This window comes from Alternaria burnsii (genome assembly GCF_013036055.1).
Source record: "Alternaria burnsii strain CBS107.38 chromosome Unknown 730, whole genome shotgun sequence".
NCBI lineage: Eukaryota > Fungi > Ascomycota > Dothideomycetes > Pleosporales > Pleosporaceae > Alternaria > Alternaria burnsii.
The window spans coordinates 1,782,295-1,799,618 of record NW_024066110.1 but is presented as its reverse complement, the minus strand read 5'-3'; the positions used below and the strand labels follow the sequence as shown (position 1 = coordinate 1,799,618).

The 17,324-nt window shown below is 50.4% G+C and overlaps 5 protein-coding genes across 5 annotated transcripts; 2 read left to right on the top strand and 3 right to left on the bottom strand.

The window, feature by feature from the left end:
* Positions 1-116: 116 nt before the first annotated feature.
* Positions 117-4,047, bottom strand: GT037_004025 (dead-domain-containing protein; the record flags this gene model as incomplete). The annotated part of the gene is made up of 5 exons (XM_038929072.1): positions 117-1,791; positions 1,972-2,853; positions 2,918-3,336; positions 3,514-3,783; positions 3,850-4,047. The coding sequence occupies 5 exons, from the start codon at positions 4,045-4,047 to the stop codon at positions 117-119; spliced, it is 3,444 nt and encodes a 1,147-aa protein (XP_038788779.1).
* A 1,150-nt stretch (positions 4,048-5,197) lies between these two features.
* GT037_004024 (anion exchange family protein) lies at positions 5,198-7,192 on the top strand (the record flags this gene model as incomplete). Its single annotated transcript, XM_038929071.1, has 5 exons — positions 5,198-5,430; positions 5,478-5,833; positions 5,886-6,265; positions 6,317-6,694; positions 6,746-7,192. The coding sequence occupies 5 exons, from the start codon at positions 5,198-5,200 to the stop codon at positions 7,190-7,192; spliced, it is 1,794 nt and encodes a 597-aa protein (XP_038788778.1).
* A 253-nt stretch (positions 7,193-7,445) lies between these two features.
* Positions 7,446-8,195, bottom strand: GT037_004023 (uncharacterized protein; the record flags this gene model as incomplete). Its single annotated transcript, XM_038929070.1, has 1 exon — positions 7,446-8,195. One exon carries the CDS (start codon positions 8,193-8,195, stop codon positions 7,446-7,448), a length of 750 nt encoding a protein of 249 aa, XP_038788777.1.
* Positions 8,196-10,372: 2,177 nt separating this feature from the next.
* On the bottom strand, positions 10,373-10,899 carry GT037_004022 (mediator of rna polymerase ii transcription subunit 10; the record flags this gene model as incomplete). The annotated part of the gene is made up of 3 exons (XM_038929069.1): positions 10,373-10,661; positions 10,714-10,831; positions 10,878-10,899. The coding sequence occupies 3 exons, from the start codon at positions 10,897-10,899 to the stop codon at positions 10,373-10,375; spliced, it is 429 nt and encodes a 142-aa protein (XP_038788776.1).
* A 249-nt stretch (positions 10,900-11,148) lies between these two features.
* GT037_004021 (uncharacterized protein) lies at positions 11,149-13,966 on the top strand (the record flags this gene model as incomplete). Its single annotated transcript, XM_038929068.1, has 3 exons — positions 11,149-11,662; positions 11,720-12,590; positions 13,582-13,966. 3 exons carry the CDS (start codon positions 11,149-11,151, stop codon positions 13,964-13,966), a joined length of 1,770 nt encoding a protein of 589 aa, XP_038788775.1.
* Positions 13,967-17,324: the final 3,358 nt, after the last annotated feature.

Below are 17,324 nucleotides of genomic sequence, written 5' to 3'. Positions count from 1 at the left end.
ATGTTTTTGCACCCACTACCAACCAAGTGTCGTGGTTAGCGAAGTATAGCCTGAAAATAATCGCCTGACTCATACAAGAGCTCTAGCTCCTAGGATCGTCTTGGGAGTCGCTACGTCTACTCCGCCCGCTTCTTCTTCATGCCCACCTGTCGCTTGCCCATTACATCTCTGCCCTCCTCTATACTCAACAAAGCTTCGCGCTTCTTCTCAGTTACAGGCTTAAGCGCATCTCGGACGACTCTGCCTTCAACGCTAACACCTTCCTCCTCAAACTCCTCCATCTTCTTTCCCACACGCGACTCAATCGCCAATACAAGCTCTACATCCCTCTGTCCAACCAAAGTGATACTCGTACCAACCCTCCCAGCACGAGCCGTACGACCGACACGATGGATATAATCATCCGGATCACGGGGCACATCGAAGTTGATAACAAGCGCCACCTCTGGAATATCCAAACCACGGGCCGCAACATCAGTAGCGACGAGTATCCTAGCAGCCTGCGCACGGAACCTAGCGAGGTTACCCACACGATCGTTTTGCTTGAGACCAGAGTGCAGTGCTGTGACGCGGTGATCAAGGAGGCGCAGCATGTACTCCAGGAGCGTGGCTGTCTTTGTACGATTGCAGAATATAATGACACTCTTTTTGCTATTCTCTGGTGTATTCAACAAGACGTGAAGATAACATTCCTTGTGCGTAACTGGCGTTTGAAGGTACTTTTGCTGCAGTCTTGGTGGAATTGCTAGATCCTCGGTATCGACCTCGGAAACGAAGATTGGAAGACGGCCTGGAGCTCGGGGCTGGGATTTGAGTGCCAGGACCTCGGGTGTCACGGTGGCAGTAAATAGAAGGGTTTGTCGTGTTTCCTTGGGAGGTAGAGCGGATAAACAGGTCTCGAGATCGGGCAGCATGGAGCCTTTGCCTGGAGCGAGTAGACGATCGGCTTCATCAAAGACAACAAAGCGTACGCGCCGGAGGCCACAGATTGTGTCCTCGCCCGAAGTGCGGATGTGCTCTGCTAGCCGGCCTGGTGTTGCAATGACGACGTGGGGTCGTGAGGCCAGAGCGATGGCTTGGGAGCGCTGGTCTGAGCCTCCGGTAATCAGAATGGGTTTCATTGATTGTGGCGCTGAGATTGCTTTCACTTGCTCGTAGATCTGGATCGCGAGCTCGCGGGTCGGTGTGACAATAACGGCGAAGATACCACTAGGATCCTCCGCCCATTTCTGCAGAATCGGTAACGAAAATGCTATAGTTTTACCTGTACCAGTTCTTGAGCCACCGATACAGTCTTTTCCCTTGAGAATCTCAGGAATACAGGAGGCTTGAATGCCAGTTGGGCGCTTGATCTCCATGCTTGCGAGCGACTTGACGAGCCATGGCGCTACATTGAGCGACGCGAAATCCAGTTTAGGGTTGGTTTTCGGTGTGGTTCCAACAGACCTGGCGGATTTGGCATCGTCTGCCGACGCGTTTTGCTGCTTTGCTTTGATGCGCGAGATTGATGAGGCTGCGACTGGTAGTGGTTGGACAACTTCAGCTTCGGAAGCCGAGCTTACATCCTCGGTCGGCGACAGTCTCCTTCTCTTCCTAGCTCCGGATTGTGCCTCGAGAATTTCCTGGTCGGATGCACCAGAATCACTGTAATCGGAGGTCGCCATGATTGTGGTTGATGTTTCGCATGTATGTCGACGGCTCAAGTTCCAGTTGTCTCCGAAATTTTGTGCAGGGATCAATCGCGCTAGTCTTATCGATACGGCTACGGGAGCTTCTGCTTTCGGATTCGCACTGGGTCAAAACTTTGCTAGTCATATGGCCTAGATGTCTACAACGGGTGCGATCAATTGTTGGAGACGGAGCTATGCTTTAATGATTTGCAGAGCTAACTACCGACCTAAAGCCTATCTCACCCGCCCATCTCTTCTATACCTACAGCAACTCTCGCCACAAAGACAGCTCTTATCTAACCCAGCCCAATACTTGTCCCCATAATCTAATGTAATCTCCTTTCCTGCGTCTATCCCCTTACTGACCAATACTACCCTTTGTGTGTCCAGCCAGGTAAAAGTGGAGGATTGCGAGTTCGGCTTACAGCTATGGTTGATGAAGCGCGTGAAATTTCCTGCTCTGCCTTGCCAGATCTGGTAATTAGCCAAGGGTGTTGAACTGTCCAACACGTCAAGATGTCTGACTCCGTTTGTTATCAATCCAACAAGCTCGCCGATAGCCGTTCCACGATCGAACGACGTCAACGCTACGAGGCCATTATTTCTGCCGTCCGGCGTCCTGACAATTTGAACGGGTGGTGGCTTTCGCTTTACACAGCCAAAAAGGGTTGGAAAACAGAAACATGAGTTGTCCTGTGGGTTGTCGGATTGTGGCTCGTTGCACAAAGCGCAGATGTACACTCCACCTGGTCTAGCGACAGCGTTCGATTGTGGCGTCCATCGTGGGTCTTCGCATCCCCAGACCGATTCATCAATGATTGACTCGTCGATGTGTTCAAAAGCAAAATACGGATCGTGAAGCTGATATGTTTGGCGCAAGGGTACGGGATCCGATCCGTCCTCAAAAACAACCCAATCGTGCGGGTGTCCAGGGTATTCGAGGGTTTGCGATTCGCCAACAATCGACAACAACTGGCGCCAGTGGGGATGTAGGGTATCGGCTGCGACTTCGAGACGCTTTCGCAGGTTCCGTAGCCGGCGCATCGCATCTTTATCAAAGCCTACTCGGTATTTACAGAATCGGTAAATGCCCATGCCAGCGAAGACAAGCGCAGCCCAACCCGCTGCGTCTTTTACTTCTTTGTAACCACGCCAGATGGCCATTTTATTGCGCAACTCCTTTCTGTTATCGTATGGCGGTTAGCGAATGCGATGTACCATGCGCGATGGCAAGTATTGGGACTTACTCAGACCAGTCGAAGTCCTGGCACGCTTCCATAAACACAGCTTTCCTGTGCTTTGTCGTAGACAGGTCAGGCCTCGATTGGCTCCGATATTGTACCTGCTCCTCAAAGAGCTCGACCCAGCGAGCTTGTACAATCATTTCTATTGACCGGCACACACGACTCGCTTGTGTGACCTTGCGACAGAAAACATTCATCTGACTGAAGGATTCGGATTTCGTGTTCGAAGTGGTAATGGCTGCTGATGGCTCTTCCGTTTGCGTTTGTCGAACCACACCCATGGAGGATCCATTGGGCGATACCTGGAACTGTTCGAATATAGCTTTCGGGTCGAGGTTGAGTGTACTGTGTACTTGCTCCCAAATTCCGATGATAAGCTTGTCTAGAGTGGAAGGCTGGAAGACAAACTTATCAGACGCTACCTGCGAACAGTCAGCCAAAGACCTCCAAGATACTTTCTAGTGCTGGTATGGCCTAGAGACACGAGCTTCTTCGGACGTGAAATGCTGGTAGAGGCATGCAACAACAACCCGATGGTTCTTCGATGAGTATCCAGCGGTTGGCGGGAAATACGATGTCGCCTGGCGAAGTCGACGTACCTTTTTCCGCTTGGGAAAGCTTCGGCTATCCACCTGCATTTGGCGTTGGTGCTCGGTCAAATCTTCTTGAAAGGACGACTGGTTCTGCGACACCCTTAGACCGCCAGTACCTTTTCTACGGGTATCGCGGGAGTGTTGTTCCGATGGGTACGGGTCGTCCCGGGGATTAGACTCGTCCATCGACGATGACTCCTCACAGTCGTTAGAATCTACCGGCATTGGACTTTGTGTGGGGGCCGGCGTTCTCATACTCGCCAGATCGACGGTTCTCTACGGACATGTAAGCATACGCTACTGCACACGAGCAGATTAAGTGTGGTGGGAGCATAAACGTACCGACGCGACCCTCTCGGACTGCGCTCTTGTTACATGGTTCGCATCGGCCTCTTCGAGGAAAGCCTCCACGCGAAGGATGGGATGGTCAAGGTTGTCGAGCTGTGGCCATGCGATATTGACGTTCAATCTGGCAAGATGGTCCTGGATGGCCCGACCGATGCATTCGGAAAGCCCATCGATATCCTGGAGGCCGTTCATCTTAAGGGAGTGCCTCGACAGTACCTCGCTAAATTGATTAGATCTGCGGACTTGACGCCGGACGCTAAGAAGCTTGAGCAGTCCGCGAGCAGACGTGTGATATAACAAGCCCTACCACGATGTCCACTAGGAAAATTACTGCGGAGGTGGCTCCGTATAAAGAAAACCACTCAGGACGCGGAACAAGATTCGCTATGGGCGTGAGGTAACAAGACGTCTGTGAGGTAAGAGAAAGAGGCGCATCCGTCCAAATGTCGGAGCTTTCATGGACTGGCCAAGCTGTCCGAAGTATATCCGGGTCGAAAGTCGCAGTGTCGCAACACTGTACACGGCTTCTATATGCCGCGATGGTGGAACGCGGAACCGTGACGATATTGATGGAAGTTCTGCTCAAGCAGCAGATGAAGCCGGAGTTTGATTAGGGACGCTCTTAACCAGGTGCGGTATGGTGCCTGGCTTCAGTCATACACTCGGCGACGAATGCGCGTCATTTTGGCGTGCAGACAATATCTCAACCAATCAGAAGAATTGTTGCGGCTGCACGTAGCCACTCGAACGTTGGTTGCGGTCGCAAAGTCGGTTCGTGGTAGGCACTTTGCTCTAGGTTATCGAAGATGCTGCTCGATGATGCCTGGGCAGTCAAAAAAAGCCGCAGGGCTGATGGTGGTCCCAACATGGCACGGGAACTAGCCGTCACACTAACTACATGCTCCATGCTCTCCATTCCGGCAGACGTCACCGAACAACCAAACATTGCCTCAACAGAAGACGTGACAATCGCGACAGAACAACAAAGCATTGTAGAAAGCGCAGAAGCGATCTCACTAGATGAGCTTTCGCAATTATCTGTATATTTGTATCTACGATGGCGAAGGTTGCTATCAAGCAACTCACTGCGCAAGCAGTTCGTCTCTCAACGGCGAAAACCCGTCTCCACAAATGCCAAGCCATGCTATGGCATTGTTTATCGTAGTGCGCCGGGTCTTGTAATTGGACTTGCCTCCGCGTATATAGACTGGGCGGTCAGGGTCTGAATCAAGCTATTTACATATCACTTGTACCGATTGGTACCCTACAACTTCAATTTGTGCAGCTTCGCAGCTCTTACACATCTGTCGTTTTATTAGTGCAACCCCCCACCCTCATCATAATGGAGTCGTCAGACGCCAAAGATTCGAGTAACAAGGAGAGATTGGAAAGAACCGCGACGCACGAATCATACACCTTCCAGGGCGCGAAAGGATGGCGGAGATGGCGCATTTTACAACCCGGACGTGGCATGTATCACGATGTCAAACGCAGATTACCATACTACTGGAGTGATATCACCGATGCACTTACCTATCGAGTCTTTGCTAGTACAGTTCGTATGTACTTCGTCAAGTAAGTCTACTCAGTGGAATGCTCAAGATATGGCCTTACAGATCCAGTGTTCTACCTGCTATCGCTTTCACGCTCGACATGTACCGCCGAACTGGCGAGTTCTTCGGTATCAATGAAGCCCTCTTCGCCTCCGCTTTAGCAGCAATGGTCTTCAGTCTTTTCGCTTGCCAACCTCTCACCATTGTGGGCGTCACTGGTCTTATCGCCCTCTTCAACTACACCATCTTCGACATTATCACTCAGTATGATCCTCCCATCTATCCAGCCTTCACCGCATGGGTCGGTATCTGGGCTGCAATCTTCCACTGGATCGTATCCTTTGGCAACTTTAGTGATTACATGGCTTATGTTACCGACTTCTCAAGTGAGACATTCGGCATGTATGTCGGAATTATCTATTGCAGTACGTATCTAGCAATTAGCCAAACAGAGTTACATAGCTGACACATCCATAGTCAAGGGTGTAGAAGAACTGGTTTACCTCTTCGAAGTTTCCGAGTTCGATGGCGGCTACCTTTCCATCGTTATCGCCATCTGCTACTTTGCCTCCGTATACGGCCTCGAGAAGCTTGGAGGAAGTACATTGTTTGGTCCAGGCGTCCGTGGTATCCTCGCTGACTATTCCTTCGTCTTTCCAACTTTGTTCTGGGTCGGCTTCTCACACATCCCCGGACGTTTGGAGAATACTGGGCTGTACCGGGTCCCTATTACAGGCGCCTTTGAGCCGACGCAGGACAGAAATTGGGTGATTGACTTCTGGAATCTGGACGTCAAATGGGTATTTGCAGCATTGCCATTTGGTTTCTTGATGATGCTGCTTTTCTACTACGACCACGTAAGTTTTGTACCCGTTCCAAAAATGATATATGCTAATCTACCACGATAGAATGTTTCATCTCTTACAGCACAAGCCCGTCAATATCCCCTGAAAAAGCCCGCTGGCTTCCACTGGGATTTCTTCCTTCTCGGCTGCACATGCTTTGTTGGCGGTGTTATTGGCCTTCCCCTTCCCAACGGTCTTGTACCGCAAGCACCTGTGCATACCGACTCTTTGACAGTTTACGAAACGAAACTTGAAGTCACCAAAACGGAGGATGGCGGAGAAATCCGTAAGCCATTTACAGAGGCTACCGCCGTTGTTGAACAGCGTGTCAGTCACTTCTTGATGGGCATGGCTATTTGGGGTACTATGACCGGTCCTTTGCTCACGGTGTTACACACTATGCCTGCCGCCGTCTTCGCCGGTGTGTTCTTCGTTGTCGGTGTACGTACCTCTACCTCCACTCGTTTCTTCAACATGCTAACCCTTCTGCAGTGGGGTTCAATCGAATCTAACGGTATCGTCGCCAAGACCCTCTACCTCATGTCCGAAAAGCGTTTTATCCAACGCGATAACCCGCTGAATACCGTCTCTCGCAAGAAGATCGGACTTTTCATTGGCATCCAGATCTTTGGTGTCGCATGCACAGTTGCTATTTCGCAAACTATCGCCGCTATCGGATTTCCCGTGCTCATCACCGCGCTTATTCCGCTACGCACTTTCTTGATGCCAAAATGGTTCACAGCACACGAGCTAGATGTTCTAGATGCCCTAACGGCGGATAATCCCTCGGTACTTGTCAGCTTCGGTGGAACACCGAGTGGCATGAAGGCTGGTGGTCCTATGGAAGGCGGTGCTGGCGGCCCTCGTGATGAGGAGGCACTCGCACACCCGCATTCTGCCCAACGTCAACGCGCTGGAAGTATTCACCGAGATGAATAGTTTAAAATGGGAGTGGCTATGGTTTAGAAAAATAATTGGTGATTGAGCGAGGAGATTTGAGGTGACGATTAAAGGTTTATTAGAGAGATATTCGCTTCATATAGATAGGCTGCGTAGCCTTCAAAGATATTTAATGTATTACCATGTTGGAATTCAATCTTCCTAGCACCACTTTAAACTCCGTCGGTTAATTAGAAACATATTCATTGCGCTCTTGTTTTTTTCCTTGCTCCAGAAGTTTTCTGCGCCTCACTCACCCTTCCCGCGCTCTACTCCTTGTATGTCTCCGCTCTAATAATCCACATCCCCATTCACACCCGGCATCAACAGCGCGCTCAAGATCCCTCATATCCGGCATCGAAACTGAAGGTATAATCTTCAAGACTTTGTCATGTATTGCCGGTACATCAGACCTCTCAAAAACTCGATTCACTCTTACAGAAACCTCGTCAGACGCTTCTTCAACTAGCGCACGGAGCTTATTACACAGCGCTTTGTAATCAACGGCTGTAGGGTGTGTTAACGCGTGAAGTGACTCATTACGCCATGTGCCGTTTGGTGACGAAGGGAACAGATGGGCATGGGATGGGAAAGTCTCTATGTCAAATTCGGATAGCGATGTGTGCTCGGGGTCAGAGTGGGATAATTCTGCAGATGCAGGAGAAAAGCCGTCAAGGGAGGGAATGTAGGAATGGTCTGCTATCAGCGCTGAGGTATCCTCATTGACGACCTCCCATGAAACAGACTCTTCTTCTGGTGGTGGAGAATGGGAGACGGACGAAGAAGGAACGGAAGCTGGGGAGGATAGTGGTGATAGTTTTGCTGTGGGAACAAGCTCCCAGGATACCAAACTGTGAACTCTTGGACGACTGAATGCCTCTGAAGAAGTGGAACGCGCCCGGGAATGACACGAAGCGGTAGTTGGTCGCGGCGACAGCGTGGGTGCATTACGACATTGCGATGTCGACGCAAAAGTCGACAAAGGCCTAGAGAAGAACAACATTTGTGCGTTCGTGATACAAATTTAAAGATTTTTTTTTCGCCAAATATGGCGTGATCGGCCTATCGTTTCGTTTGCGCGCGTCGAGTGCTCTTATCGGGAAAGCGAGTTGAGATTTGCTAAACGGTTTGTTTTACCTGCTGATCGTGTATAACGAGATAAAGAGCATATGATAAACCAAGCGTTCAAAGCTTGTGCGCAAAAGTGTAGGGAAGGAGTCGGTGGTTGTTGTAAGGCCATTATGTCCTACCTAAGTAGCTTGCAATGTAGTGAATGACGGAGCGTCGGTGAAAAACTGTGAAGTGGAAAACCCGCCCCACCAGGATATTTGAAGAGTCAATTCTTTGCCTATCGACAGATTCTTTCCAAACTAGTGACCTATAGAAGATTATCACTCATTCCTTTTTCGCCTTGCAAGACGGAAGTGAGATGCTGCCCACCGTGGAAAGCAAAGCATATGTTCGCATGGTCTTGATGGCTGTTTACGCCTGGATTAGAAACTGTTTTCTGAGTGTTATGTTGTCGTTCGTACATCGTGCTCAGTCGCTATGGTTTACTGTCTTGGCTCTTGAGAGAAGATAAGTGTTCATATCTGAGTGCAGTGGATCGCATCTAGACCGCTGGAAGCAAACAAATATGTTTGTAAGCAAGGTAGACTATTTTTCATGCATTCTCAATTCGAGAATTGGAGCCGCTTCAGGCATCACCAAATATAATTCCAAATTTGATGAGGATCTCCACCACCTAACTGGTACCACTAAAGACTAATGACGAAGGAAGTGTTCACAAGCCATATTTAGGCCGGTACAAATGCTGAGCAGGATATTTGCTGTATTGTGCAGACACTGTGACTGACAATGGGAAAGAAACTGAGCGTATATGACAACGCATCATCCTTACCATATCGGCGAAGAGGTAGAAGCTATAGAAGAAGCATCGCCTAGACTAGAGATCTCCATCGGGTTTGGTCACGAGCTTCACTTGAAGTCATTGTACAGTTACTTCAGCAAAGAAAACCGAAGAGTAGGTATTAGGCAGAGGAGCATGTCTTCAAATACGTCCAAATTGCTCGACTTGCAACCGAGGTATGATACTATGAACGACATAAGCATCTCCCAGTATCAAGGTTAGCTCAACTCTGCTTTGTATGTCCGACGGTCAGAGTTTGTCGTGTTCCAACATGAGCTGGACGAAGCTAGCAGTATTGAATGTCATCGGACCGAAAACTCCAACACACGGTGTCGCGCCGTTGCACCAAAGTTATATTGAATCTCCATGCATCCATATGTCAAGGAGATATTCTTCACATATTTGCACATGTCTAGGGTATGTAACGAGTCAACGAGTCGACCGAGAAGGACAAAGAGTGGCTTTGACCTTGACCCTTACAATGCAAACGATATCACCCAGACATGTCAAGTTCATTATACAGAGCGATATCGTGATTACTTTCGATATGACTGGTACGCATTCATTTCCAGCGATACATAGGTGCCGAAGCTAACCTCGTACGATACACTTAGCCGCATACTATGACGAGCGAAACTTGCTGCAGGTGTCCAAAAGCGGACATTATGTAACGATAGTCCAACCGCGGATGTAAGGGACAAGATACCGCGTAAAGCTGTATCAAATGGCCGAAGGAAGCATGGCTCCATTCTAACTCAGGCAACAAGAGCGACGTATGTAATGTGGCACCAACGGATCTGGCGGCGAGTGGGGATGACTGCGATGAAACTTGGCTGATTGAAAGATGTTGACGTTTCTTTTTGACGTGTGGGCGCGCTGTGGACAAAGCAACGTGTTGGATACTAATATCCCTGCCAATATCCTCATCCAAAAGCACAACCCTTCTGACGACTTGTCACGCTTTCCAGTGACATCATTCGCGCCTCTGACGCTTTCCCTGCTGTCATAAATGTCGACGAAACTGAGATTGAAATAGTGTTTGTGTTCTTTGGTGTACCTCCCCACCTGCTGGAGTACTGATGTGCAGATAAATTCCGCAGAATTTGCTTCTTATGACAAACTACTCAAACGAGGTCCTTGGGTAGATCTCGCAATTTGAGTTTGACCTCCGTACGTGTCTGTGCTCCCTTAACATTCATGATGTGGTTGCGGAAATTAGGTACTCTAGATTCGTGCAAGGTAGTCGCGTTTGTTTGATAGAGGTAAGACACCTAGACGACAACCTTGCCACCTGTAGACTCGACGACGGAGTTTACATCGTCTTTGAGCTCTGGTATTGCGCTTGAGACGTGCAGGGCGAGCTGTTCTTGCAGGGCGCGGTAAGCGTCAACGCGACCGTACAACATCTGGTTCATTCGCTGCACGGTCTCAACAAATTCGCGAGTGAAGATGTCCGGGTTCCTGGAGTTTTCTACATAGGACATGACCTCTGGAGGGATGTTGATGTTCACCGAAGGTGCCGTTCTTGCCAATTTTACGAGATTTTGAATAAGCGACTGGCTATCATGTCATTAGCTCACGATACAACGCATGTTCCTGATCTATTGCGTACATCTCTCGCTTCATGGCCTCCTGTGTCTTGCTTCCATGGTGGTCGTAAGCTTGCACGATGAGGTTGTATAGATTTTGTACGATGTCTTTCAGTTGCGCCTCCACATCGATTATCGCCACTACCAAAACGATTAGCAGGAGCAGAAACAACGGCTACCCACATACCGTCGGGACTTAGTGCTGCCATTTGGATGTTTGAAGTGAGCGGCGCTGTGAGGTTTGCTAATCGGAGGGCCGGTGTTGTGCAACGCGTGTGACAAAGAACAGACGCGCCAAGGCTCGGCTAAACACGGAAACTCTGGTTGACTTTGTGTCGTCATCGCTCACTTTACCCAGTATCTAACTCAACGACGACCTTCATCGAGACCGCGTCGCAGCGCGCTATCACGTGTCACAAATCTTACTCCGTGAATGCGACCATGAGCATTACCTTGCGATGACGGAGAGCATGAGCCGGGATCCTGACGTCCCCCTTCCGCAGCCACCAAACTCTCAAACCCCAATATCGTCTATACCAGGAGCCACTGGGAGCACTTTGCAAAACCATACTCGTGCTACGACTCGCCCAACAGAAACTCAAAAGACTCAAGTGGATGCTGCTTCGGACAAAGCAACCGCAGCATTCATTCGGCGTACTCTCTGTTCCCACAATGTACTACTTGGAAACGGCGAGAAAGCACGCAGTACACCGCGCCCAATCGGAGACGTGCTACCACCTCTGACAAGCTCAAATGAGGTCGATCTTCAGTTATACGGTATTATTTCTGTGATCATCAAGGAATTTGTACAGACGTGGTACTCGAAGATAACTCCAGATCAAGTATTTGTCAACGAAGTGATTCAAATTATCGCTCACTGTACCCGTGGTCTGGAACAACGCCTCAGGAAAGTCGACCTGGAATCACTGTTACTAGACGAGATCCCTGAGCTGCTTGGAGCTCATCTGACATGTAGGTAGTTCCGATCCTGGACTGTCGCATGAACTTAGTCTAATTGTGCCCTGTCAGCTTTCCGAATAGCGAAGAATCAAGCCGCCTCATCAAATTCACTGGTATCAGATCCTCGTCTGATCTATCATACGCTCCACCCACACCCTGCACTTTCTCCTGTTCCAACCGATGATGCACCAGCAACAGTCCTCGAGCAGCGCGAAAGCGAGTCGGCGTGGCGCCAACTCCTCATCCACGGAGTGTTGGCTTTATTGCTACCGACAGAAGACTTGAAGAATGGGTGTCTACGCGCCCTGGTGGCCGAAATTTTCGCCGAGATGATCCTCGGAAACGGCATTAGCGGCAAAGCCTGCGAGGGATGGGTATTATGGGAAGGCATCACAAGGATAGCTGAGGTTTTGCAGACCGATGTTGCGAAAGAGAAAGATCCCCAGTCAGACGACCCTAACGCAGAACAGTCGTTGACCCGTCTTGAACGTTATGGGCTGCTGTCTCCACACGGCGGGACAGAAGTTCATCCAGAAGAACGACTGGACGCCGGCCAGAGTCGCCATAATACTCTGGTCGTATACACTTCTGGTGCATTCTGGGCGATCATCCAATACGCTTTTTTGGCGTTTATTGCGGTGCGCGCGGTGATTTTGAGTCTTGCGACATTATCTTCTCTTCCGTCAAGAATTGCCACAAGCGAACAGTCATCTGTTGAGGCTGGTAGCCAATCGCAAACACCTCAAGCGGAAAACTTTGCTTCCAGGCGCCCGTTGGAGGCCAAACGGCCTGTAGTCAGCATGGGCTTGTGGAGCTGTGTAGCGCAACTTGTCGAGTTAGATGTCCGCATGCCTTGGCTGTTCGGCTTCATCTCCATGCTCCATCGTGGAGCGTTGGCCGGCCCAGGCAGGGTGGGTGAAACCGATGGTGTATTGGACAGGTAAGTTACGATAATATCTCTTTCTTCCCTTGCTTCCCATGGTTGGCTGGCTGCTCAGTGTCTGTGGGACCGTGCGACACAGCATGAGATAGCTCCGCATACGATTTCAGTCACTTGACTTCGCTTCAGCGAATGCGACGGCCCGCAGGCTCACACACAGGAAGATCCCTGTCGTGGCGCATCGCCTTATGCAAGCCTCGGCACCCGTTCCGGGCGGCAACTCGACACGTTTCGGACAAGGGGGCTTGGCGCCATTTGTGTCTTCGATTTTGTCAACACCACAGACGATCGCACGATGGTTGCATCTTAGTAGGACCAATCCTAAAGCTCAGCTTCCACCGGTAGCTACAGGACACTATAGCGTACGAAGGGTATTCCGTACTCCGAACCGCCTTATCACGACCCTAGCTTATGTGGAAGGGCCGCTTACGCGCCGGTTGATCTGTCCACACCGTCCATCCGTCCCTCTCGGGACTGGCCGTACTGAGCTCAAGACACGAGATTGGCCACAGATCCTAACCCTACCGTCATTGCCGCCACCAGCCGATTGCGCCTCGTCTTTCGGTCTCCAACATCTTAGCGGCATGCGACGTCGCTGCCGTCATACTCTTGTCTTGTTAGAAATCCTAGCGAGCACGCACTCCTCGGACTTAACATGGCTTAGTATGTTTGAGCACCGCATCGAAACATTTGACGGATGACGCTGTCCCCAAACGTTCGGGACTGGCTTGTTGACCTAGTCACCACGACATCCTGCCTTAAGTTGTGTTGTGGCATGATCATCAATCTCGCTTGACATGCACGCGCGCCTCACTTTGTGGGCCGCATCAGCATTCGACTCGATTCTCGTCCGACACGATGATTCTGCCATCATGGACATCGTCATTCGCGGTGGCCAGCTGACTGTTCCGCGGATGCATGCGTTCGATTTACTTCGCACCAGTCCATTTCGTTCTTGTAGGTCTCGTTTGCTAACCAGTCGTAATTGCAGGTTCCTCGCTCATACTTTCCACACACGGATCTTGAACCCCGCTTTCATTCCAGTGGCGCTTCGCACTCTTCGCGCAACACTCTTCCCTAACAATGCGCTCGGGCCCCCACGTCAGATCCCAACTGATGAGGAGATCGAGGCGATCAAGCACTGTTGTGCCGCTACGCTGCTAGACTTAGTACCACCTAAAGTAGCAGCCGCTTTCTTCGCGAGTGACGGACGCGATACTCAGATTCGACAGATCGAAGATATACTAGGCTGTCTTGATGACACCTATCTCAACAAACATCTTGTCTTTCAGATTGTGGAACTGATCGGACTACGCCTGTTTCCGGAGCTTGGAGAACAAGGCGTCAAAGACTTACTGGACGAACGTATCAGCTGATAACCTGGGCCTGTCAGCGAAGCGTTTCTACGTCGTGCGTGTATCGGGGATCAAAGCACAAGACATCAGGGACTTTCACCGCCAGATGCGCGAACTGCTGGGCACGGCCCGTTGCGCAGTCAGTATCGTCGTTCACACCAAGTTCAAATGAGGGCAAATCTCCAGCCCTTGCATCGCATACCTACTTCCATGAAACCGTTACAGAGTAGTTCACTAAAGCAGCAAAACTGCAGCTACATGATGCAGTTCCACGTATACCAACTCATCGTGGGCTCGTAGCAGAACGTGGTGGAAAAGATACACCGCTGATCTCGAAAAGAGGGGTACTAGCCAATCAGAAAATTCCCTAAGGAAATTGTTGAGGTACATGGCATCCAGACTCCGGGCTGGCTGCATGCTGTGACGAGCACCTGACTAATTGGGATATTGCCGGACGGAAAATACAGAGAAAGTGCCACGAGGTGCCCCGCAGTGCACGTCTTCCTTCAAGCCATTGCTTAGTCCAGCTGGCCCATCACGAACGATGCAGGACTCAATCTTGGAATTGTTGTACGCGGCAGGAAAAGTACAACCCGAGTTCACTATGTGCGAATGGGAGGCATGGACAATCTGCATGTCGCTCGGTGAGCGCGACGGTCCGTGTGGTGTATACATATGCGCGGGGGATAAATCGCATACGACCGGGAGGCTTTGGAGAAGGATATTGGTTGACAGTCGACATGCGAGGCCAGAGCGTCGTGTGGTAGAGTATGATTAGTCGAATACGGAATGACTAGTTGCGCAGCTCCGTTACAATCTTGACCATGGTTTACACTGCGATACCTACCGCGCGATCCTTGAGAGTATCGCAGAATTTAGACGACGTTGGGTCGTCCTTGCACTTGGTTCATCTAAAGTAGCGTCCCGAGCTCCCATACACCTTCACGTATCAAAATGAACCTGTCTAAGCCCCGCTTCCTCCTGCATTCAAGCCCCCACCTAGCGAGATATGACAAGAAACTTGGTTCGGAAACGATCATGACTGCGGATCATGTTTACCGCCGTGCTCGCTCTCGGCAGCTCCGTGCGAACCCATGTTTCGAGGTCAAATATAACTCAGCCTCACTTAGGCGATGTATCAACCGTGGGGTTTCAGTAAGTGAACATCGCAGAAGCGAGGGTGGGCTGAGAAGTTTAAAGTGTCAAAAGGTTACCCCGCATGCGCCTTCAGCCCGTAGCCGTCTATCCATTATCGCTTCCGCAAGGGTTGCGGTTCCTAACAAGTTGGCAACACGTTCCTGAACAGCCTGCCGCTAAGGTGTTTCAAGACTCGGTTGGGCAGCAATTGCGCAGAACATAACGACGATCGAGTCAGCCTTCTCTGCTTCCTTTGCGGCACAGTTGTTCTGCGTCTTGAGGATTTATTCTTTCTGATCCTATCGAATAACGCGCGCTTTGTGGGCGCGTGCGTAGGATTCAGGTCGCCGCTTACTGCCTGCTTTGAGACACCACTGTCGCTGATGCTGGGTGTCTCGACTGACTCGCTACCCTGGATGACCGTTGAAACTTTAATCCTCTGAACTCTAGAAACAAGGCGAGGAACCCCTACACGGATCGAGTTCACGAAGCCGCGGGATGCGCAATGCGAAAAAATCATGACCCTAGCAGCGCTCGCTACTCAGCATTTGACAAGATGTGACATTGCCTGTTCCTGAACCGCACGGGGTCCGGGGCAAGTGCGTCAGGATCCCTAGCGACAATGCCATCAACCCCAGCCATGTCGATCCAGCATCTACCATGGTTTGGTATCAAGCGAGGGTACATCAGGGGTTGCAATGGGCATCAATATTGCGAATATCGACCCATGTTTCAACGGTTAAAAGAGCTCGGAAGGTTAGTGCAGGGACGGCAGCGGGTGGGACTGACTCAAACATGCAAAACATCACCCGTAGTGGGCAATCATTACATGGTACCGAACTATCGTCATCCTGCGTAAGGCATGATGACTCGATAGTGAGGCGTACGGCATATTCGCTTCAGCTGGTCTGGATGAAGCGGTAGGCGCATCGATAGTTTGGATTGTTCCCAACGCTCAGCCTGAGTGAAGCGCAGTGTGAGGAAAGGATGAGGGGTTCGCTTGCTACTGAGCGCATGAAGATGCTGTCAGAATGATAGCAACTGAAGATCGCAACACATGATAATCAATGCGAGTACTTACATGACTCCGAAGCCACGGCCTGTTCGGTAACGGAGGTGCCTGCAACACCAATTCATGCATCGGCCCGTGTTGGGAACTGGAGAACACTTCTGGAGCGACGGATGAGTGCATCTGACAGGAAGTGCAAGATTAGCGGGTACATCAACGGCGGGCGGATGCGTTGTACTATCGCCTGTTCATAGCGATGCAAATGGCTATCTCATGCAAGTTGACCACCCAAGCAATGTTACTCAATCCTGTCATGCAGTGTCGTTAGACATAGATACAATTGTCACAAGCTACCTTGTCGCACGTGACACTAGCCCTCAACATCGAACAAATAGCCTGACCAGCTGCGCGCAGTATTATGAGCAAATTAGAAACAAGTTCGCGTGTTGGTACAACGTTGTCGCGAACACTTTACACCAGATAATTTGGTGATCACCTGTGCACCACGTCCCTCTCTTGCCTAGCCGGTCCGTACCGCGTTACACAGCATCAGATATCAATCACGTGGACCACCTAATGCAGGGCACCGCATGACCAGACGACCAACATGTCAATGACATTTCCATGCTTATCGCCAGCACATTGTGCATACACAATAATCAATGGAAGAGAAAAGGGTCAGCCCCATACATCATTGGGCAGAAGATCCGAATTAAGGAAAGAGATAAAGTCAAGAGCTAGCAATTTAACGTGACAATTGACTTTCGGGTGTAGGTTTCCTAGCTTCTTGCACTACAACCTGCCACCACTGCTTGACGTAGGCCCGAATACGAAGGTACTACGAGCCTTTCGGCCTTTCTAAATTTGACCTACAACTGGTCCGGCGCCCGGATCCGGGGGGCCGATGATAGGTAACGCAGTGCTTCACCGATCGAAGGGAGGCTTTCGCAATCGCATTGCGGGATACGATGCTGATGACGGTCTAGCCGTTGCGCGCAACACCGCAACTAACGACTTGGGGAGAGCTTAGAAGAAAAGGGCCGAACATAGTGAGACTGCGACAACCAAGTACAGATCTACCATTGCGCGTCCTTCATTCTACTCTTACTTTGCTTGTTTATACTCTGGCGTGTACGTAACACACGTCGGGCTCTGCTCCTTTTCTTTTGCTTTCTGGATCAACTGCACAATGCGCAAGGCTGCTACTGCAACTGCGACCTTCGCAGGAAGTAC